Source organism: Ruditapes philippinarum, unplaced genomic scaffold (assembly GCF_026571515.1).
Source record: "Ruditapes philippinarum isolate M1 unplaced genomic scaffold, ASM2657151v2 ctg6656_1_1_1_1, whole genome shotgun sequence".
NCBI lineage: Eukaryota > Metazoa > Mollusca > Bivalvia > Venerida > Veneridae > Ruditapes > Ruditapes philippinarum.
In genome coordinates, this window is record NW_026856072.1 from 70,366 (window position 1) to 77,747 (window position 7,382).

General features: G+C 37.2%; 1 protein-coding gene across 1 annotated transcript; it reads right to left on the bottom strand.

Annotated features, from left to right (window-relative positions):
- Positions 1 to 2,828: 2,828 nt before the first annotated feature.
- LOC132745321 (uncharacterized) lies at positions 2,829 to 6,897 on the bottom strand. Its single transcript, XM_060734214.1, has 2 exons — positions 6,759 to 6,897; positions 2,829 to 6,466 (listed from the first exon to the last, which is right to left on the bottom strand). Exons 1-2 carry the CDS (start codon positions 6,771 to 6,773, stop codon positions 4,727 to 4,729), a joined length of 1,755 nt encoding a protein of 584 aa, XP_060590197.1. The 5' UTR covers positions 6,774 to 6,897; the 3' UTR covers positions 2,829 to 4,726.
- Between the last annotated feature and the right edge of the window lie 485 nt (positions 6,898 to 7,382).

Genomic DNA, 7,382 nt, shown 5'->3' on the forward strand with positions numbered 1-7,382 from the left:
ACAATTCAAACAAAAATAAAAGGGGACCCATAAGGGGTTCAAACAGTTCCGACACCTCAAACAGTTAATAAATAAATCAATATATCAATGAATAGAAATGAAATTAATGCGTACATTTACCACAGGTAATTATTACAATATTCAAAATACGATAATAAGGAGTGAGTAGTAGATGTTGCGCCTATCAATAATTTAATACAAAAACATAGATTCAAACACTTTCCGCCGAAAACCTCCCATTGAAAATCAAGCAGAGCTGGTAATTCACTATGACGTAACTTTAAAGTGCATGTATGACGTAGTCTCAAAGAAGCATACAAAATGGCGGACTTAAATGACAATAGTGTGAATTGACATAAGAGGTAAGACATAATACGATAGTAAGATAAGTTTAAAGCTATATATGAAATTCTGGAAACAAAGTGATCCCTCGGAAGCATTAATCACAACAAAATAACATAAGAATTGCAGACTCGGTTTGATTGAGTCTGTACATGAGGGATAATGAATAAGTGCAACATCCCTCACGCCCCCTAGCATAGGGGAAAGCGTAGGTTAAATTTTACAGATATAAGGTGATAGGACACTAATTTCGAAAACAAAAGTAGGTTGATTTACCTGCGCATATCACTACCCACTCCTTAGCGAGGCAAATTTCCATCTGCCTTGCTCGATTCATCAAACATAATGCAAAGATAAAGGTTAAATATAAGAGATCTGTTTAAGGTTGAATAATTAGACACAAATAATAGGCTTTCACAAAATTGTCAAATTGTCATTTCCATTTGAGAACAATTAATAAATTATGTCTTTAATACCATTTATCAATTACTAACTGTTAAGTATTAAACTTTGTAAGTCCATCACAGTTCAATAATAATATAGTTAAAATGTATACTCTTTGAAACAATCATAGTGTAAGATTACCATTAATGTCAAGTGTTAAAAATATGAATCAGACAATAAGTCACTTCTCAGTTATTTCAATATTTGATTAATAAGTCTGTTAATTTCCTGAGCATACATGTATAGAATATGAGTCAGTTGAAGTTATCTCTACTATACAGCCTGTTAAACTTCCAAAATAAATTAATGGTAGTGTAACCTTTCTCTCCTCCACCCCGTCTTTCCGTCATGTGATTCACTGCTCAATTGTCTCTGGTTTGCTCTATAAAAGTCTCCTCTTCTACTACTACCCTCCTCTTATCTCTACCGCTCTTCCCGCTTTTCATTCTGTGTACACCTCTCTGAATTCTTTTCAGCTTCCACTCTATTTTCTTTCTTACCTTCCCCTGCCCCTTCTTTTCTCCGACCTTCTCTCTTCCATCAACTCTGCGATTTCCTTTCTCATGATATCAACCGACTTCTGTAACTTGTTAATCAACTTCGCATTCTCCATCACCTGTCCACCAACTATCTCCCCCGTCTTCCGCACCATTTCACTCAATATCTCGGTAAACCTCTTCTCTCTTGCCGCAATTCTCTCTTCCTCGCTGTCTGAATTCGAGTCTTCCGATTCTTTTTCTGATGATGATGACTCATATTGCTCTTTCTTATGTTCTGTCATTGACCATCTAAACCTCTTTGAACCACTATCACTGCCCTCCTCACAACTGCTCGGCATTTTAACACCTTCTCCCCTTCTCCTTCTCTTCTCCTAATACTACCTTGTCACCTCACGCTTCTGCTCTTGCTCATCAATAACCTCTTAATGACAACTTCTCACTATCCTTAAATCTAACGGCTCATCCTGTATTTCCTCACATTAACGTTCTTCAACCAATACCTATTCCTCTCTCATCTTTTCCTTCTTTTGATCTTCCTCCACTATAATCCTTAAATATTTCCTCTCAACCTCACCCATATCTATACTAGCCTCCATCATTCTCTATTATGTTGTAACATACTGGGAAGCGCTTTTCCGTCCACCAGGCCATGCTTTCCTCTTTTCGTTAGCCTCTCTATTTAACGTTACGTCTACCCACATTTGGAGTTCAAACTACTACCCAAATATTGGTCTAGACAATTTTACATCTTTTCTCCCTTCCAATGACCCATTTCTGTGCGTGCATAGGTTGTCAGGTGCTGTAAGGCTGTCCTTTTTGGTTCGACAGCCTAAAAAACCAATCGACAAGCAAAGTATGGTTTGCATATCGTTCGGCATCGTTTGGTACTTATCGCACATGATTCCTCTATACCTCTTTTACTATTTCATGTTGAATTCGGCTTAAGACCGGTGCTAGAGGGCCGTGGATCGGTAAACTTGCACTTTCCAGTACCGTCCATGAACAGGCTCAATCAAACCAAGCCTGCAACATTTTCAATTTTGCCGTGATGGGCTTTCTTTAGGGATTCTGTACTTATCTATTTTTTGGAGTTAATGTATGCTTTGGTAGTTTAGCGCGGAGGAAGGTAGTCTAGTACTGGTGTAACTCTCCAGGAACGATGGTTAGGAAACTACCCGCCTATATGACTGAAATACTGTTGGGAAAAGGCGTAAAATGAAACAAACAAAATAATGTTATCCAACTTCCCATTTCTCTTGCAGTGCAAGCACCGATAAGCCCTCCCTCTTATGTTCGCCGAATTACATGAAGGTTTATCCATGGCACTGCAAAATACACATATGACAACTGAATGGTTACTTTCGAATGTCATACTTCTTTTATATTGCCACCGACCCACATTTAAGTTAATCTTGAAAAATTCTGAAACTTTGGTCTAAAGAATATTTTGTTAAGGTAGGCTGACTCGATTGGAACTAGGGCTCGAACAAATTATTTACCAGCACGTGATTCACGTGCACACATAAGATAATAACAAACAATCACCACTCGGTATTTGAATGTACATAACATTTATTTTCACATCAAAACATCCATTTATATGTATAAACACATTTACATGAAGATTGTAGGCAGTAGTCGCTGGTCACGACAACAGTCAATTTACAAATAATATAATAAAATATTTCAACATTTTTTTTTAAATTTCTAATTATACAGCGAGACTGGTCTCTTTAATTTTTTTAGATGCGCTGGCCGCCCATTTAGGAGGATTTTTCCCTTCATATCTCTTAAGCTTGTTATGATGTACAACTCTTTCTTGACCTCCTTTATTTAATTGCAGCACATAATTTAAAGCTGACCTCTTTTCTTTAATAACATATGGCCCATCAAATGCCTTCTCTAACTTAGGCATAACCCCTATTTTCTTGGTCTCATGAAGACACCAAACCAAATCACCTTCTTTGTAATTATGAAAATTAACTTTTGAGTCATAAATGTCTTTGCTGCGTTTGGCATTAACCGATAAATGTTTACGTGCAATCTCGTGCGCATGCAACATCCTACCTTTATTCCAAAACAGATGTATCATAATAAAGTTTAGACGAATTTGTAGCATTTACGTGGCCAAATATTATATCCGCTGGCGTTCTGATCTCTCGACCAATGCACATTAAGTTCGGCGAAAGTCCGGTTGACTCATTAGGAGATGCCCTATACGCGCCGGCTAGGCATCCGAGATTAAGGTCCCAATTGACCTGTTCACCGACTAAGTATGCTCTTATCATTTTCAACAACGTTCTATTAAATCTTTCCACTTGGCCATTGGCACGTGGATTTCGTGCACTCGTGCGCGTTTTTCTAAATTGTAACATTTTGGCATAGGTCCCCGAAAAGTCGACTTTCAAATGTCGAACCTTGATCACTGTGGATACTCAAGGGACATCCCCACCTGGCTATGATATTATTGAGAATTATAGATGCACATGTCTCTGCGGTTTGGTCAGGGACTGCGAAAACTTCGACATATTTGGTAAAATGATCACTCAGTACCAATATGTAACGGTTACCCCTAGGTGTTAATGGAAATGGGCCGGTGTAGTCTATTGCAATCACGTCCCATGGTGCACCAGCAGTTAGGGAGCCCATAGGTGCTCTAGGAGATCTACTTGATTTGTTGTCAACTGCGCACGTGTCACAACTTTTGATAAACAAGCTTATATCTTCGCGCATCTGGTACCAATGATATTGAGTCGCTATCCAGGGCTCCAGATAATTTTTTAGGGCAATGAGTATTTACTCATTGATTTTTTTGTGAATGAGTAAAACTTGAAATCTGACAGGAATATTTTTACTCCTTAAAATGTATGTAAAAGAGTAAAAGATTTATTATGCTTCCATGTTTATTGTATTATTATACGTGTAATACAAGATATGTCAAAGTCATTTCTTTTGCTTTTTGGACTCTCTTGGTTTATAGTCTTGCATTTCCAAACGGCATACGTTTTATCTGAACCTGAGGCATATTTCTGTTGCTCATAGGATGGTCCCCTATGGAACCGTTGTTCTTAATAATATCCTGCAAATTGTACAACTAAAAAGAACTTACCTTAAATATTTTATTACACCTTGATTTACTGTTGCATGTTGACTCTTAATTACACATATCTTTTTTAAAAATAACTCCGTTTTTTAAACAGTTAAATGTAGGTCAATAAGCCATGTTTCTCAGCAGGTACTTCAAGGGAGAGCACTACAGTACCGCGGTAACTCTTGCAATATTAAATATGGTGTCCATGTAGGCACAACACTTCCAAAAATAGTAACTTTTAAATTAAATTAACCTTTTTAACTATAAACTGTCAAAAATTTAACAACTTTTTAAATATTTTTGTGTATTTTACCAAGTTTTTGTATAAAAATAACTGTCTATTGCATTTTTACTCATTTAGTTTGCAATGAGGGCATCTGAAGATACTGTCTCTTCTTAGCACTCTAACCTCAGAGCAATATTTTAAATGTGTCCAATGAGTACAAAAGTCACATTTTCCCCATGATACAAATACAATTGTGTCACAGCCTCTTATTTCTTCAGGTTGCCACCCATTGCAGACACAGCACAAGTCTTCATTGTCATCTTCAGTTTCCATGCTGTCATCATGATCTTCTGCCAAAGAAATAGGCCCCCCAGATTTCTGTAATCCCGATGTACTTGGCAATTGATCTTGAGGTTTTTGTTTGGATTTTTCCAATATTTCAATGTTTTTTACACTTAGCAAATTTCCACTCAGAAATGGTGGGACAAACTTCTTTCTGGGTTTGTTTTCTACAACTTTAGTTACAGTTCTTTTAGAAAAGAAAGATGGTGCGTTATCAGTATCATCAGTGTTATGTGTTGTTGCAATTTCAACTTGTTCTTTTGGTGACTGATGTGATGATTGTTCTTTTTGTGACAATTGTGATGATTCCAAAACTTGGTTGTTTTTGTATATTTCAGCTGGGGCAACATCAATATCAGTGATACTTGATTTGTTAAATGGAAATACACCAGTTTTCCTGAAGGCAGCTTGCAGATTTTCTGTAGAAAGGGCTTTCATGTATGGTGTAGAGGTTAACTCTGCCACAACATATTTCGAAACCTTTAGACCTGGGTTTTGTTGCATGTATGTGTGACATGACATACTGTACATTCTCTTGAATGGCCCAAAAACTGCAACATCTAATGGTTGAGTTAAATGACTTGTATGGGGAGGCAACACAAACAATATTACATTGTTTCTCTGGGCCCATTGAGTAAGAGTGAGGTTAATATGAGATTTGTGGCCATCATAAAGTAGAAGTGTTGGTGTATCTGATGACAAATTGGCATACTTTGCAAAATGTTTTGTTACATAATTTTGAAAAACCTCCGTGTTAGACCATCCATTCTTGGTCATTTCTCCTGAAGAGCCAACACATGCATTCTGGAGGAATTCAGGGTTCCAGCGCTTTCCCGGAAATATAAAGTATGGTGGAATACCATTGCCAATAGCATTTCCACCAGCTATAATGGTAACTAAAGGTGACCTTGGTGATGTAACAGCCTGAGGATTTGTATCAGTATTACATACAAGTTTTGGGGGTTGGTGTTCTGTTGATATTCCAGTTTCGTCAATGTTAAAGATGCGCTCAGGTTTGTCTAATAAATTATTTTCATTTAGAATTGTCCAAAGTTCAGAGTAATAGCTATCAATGACCTCTCTTGATGCAGACTTGGCTCTGGAGATTGCAAGTTTCTGTGGCTTTGCTATTTTTAAGTTGGGCCATCTCTTGATAAATTGGTAAAACCAACAATCACTTAACCTTTCAGAAGATTTGACAGGTTTACCCAGGTGAAGAGCATAATCCCTTGCCATATATTTTATTTGGGACACATTATAACCGTATCCAATACGAGCCATATATGAAATATGCTCCACAAGTTTTTCTTCTTCTTCTTCAGGGGTGAATATAGGCTTAAAACCAACAGCTACATCAACAGGGACCAGACCCCTTGTTCTGTCACGAAGAGTAGACTCTGGCACACTGTACTCTCTTGAAGCCCTATAAACAGACATGCATTTCTGTGTTGCTTCAAAAGCCCTCAACAGATTGCCCCTGTCATATGCCATCTTCACCTTTGCCTGCTTTGGCTTAATTCTCTGAAATTATAGTAATAAAAGAACTAAGATCATATTTGTTTTATTATTTTTATTATGAAAAATCACAAAAATAATCACTTTTATAATGTGAATTGATGGCTCTTTTTGGCTTCCGTAGATTTTTTTTGAGCAGGATCTGACGTCACGGAAGTTAGCAGACGACCTTGACTTGTCAAAACATGAAAATATCTGTTTTATCGGTAAATATTGTGTTTAAAATAAAAATATTTTTAATATATGTCGGAAAACTGTTATTCTATATATCATTTAAATATAATGAGAAGAAACTTACCAGAAAAGAAGACATTTCTAATTATTTCTGTACCGGCGCAAAAAAACAACACTTCCGCTTTCGTTTTAATATAGTAAACAAACAATAGGTGGCGCTCCGTATGTAAATAAGGTCATTTTCGGATTACAGCGGAATCGGATAAGACGCGGTACCGGCGGGGAGTAGTATACGTGGCAGCGCTAATTATTTCATTGATTATAACCGTCACAATTACTTTTGGGTCGATTTTTGTTCGGCTGAAAATACGAGTCAATCGTTTTAACTTTTGACAGCGACATTGTACCGGTTAATTCCACCACCTTACTATACATACGCTAACAACCGATGAAAGTCGGAACTACAGGAAGTTACCGTTAGACGTTGCAAAGCATTCATACGAAGTTAATTCCACCACCATACTATGCATACGATAACAACCGATGATGGTCGGAAATACAGGAAGTTACCGGTAGACGCTTGCAAAGCGTCCAGACGAAATTGAAAATAAAATAATCACCGAGTTTACTTTCGGTTACGTTTACGCGAAAGAAATGTTGCTCAATGCGTAACCTGAATTTTGTGTGCGTTTTCATACGCTTAAATTTTGTTTTGAATGCGTAAACGGGTTAGGTGGCTGAAGGGCTG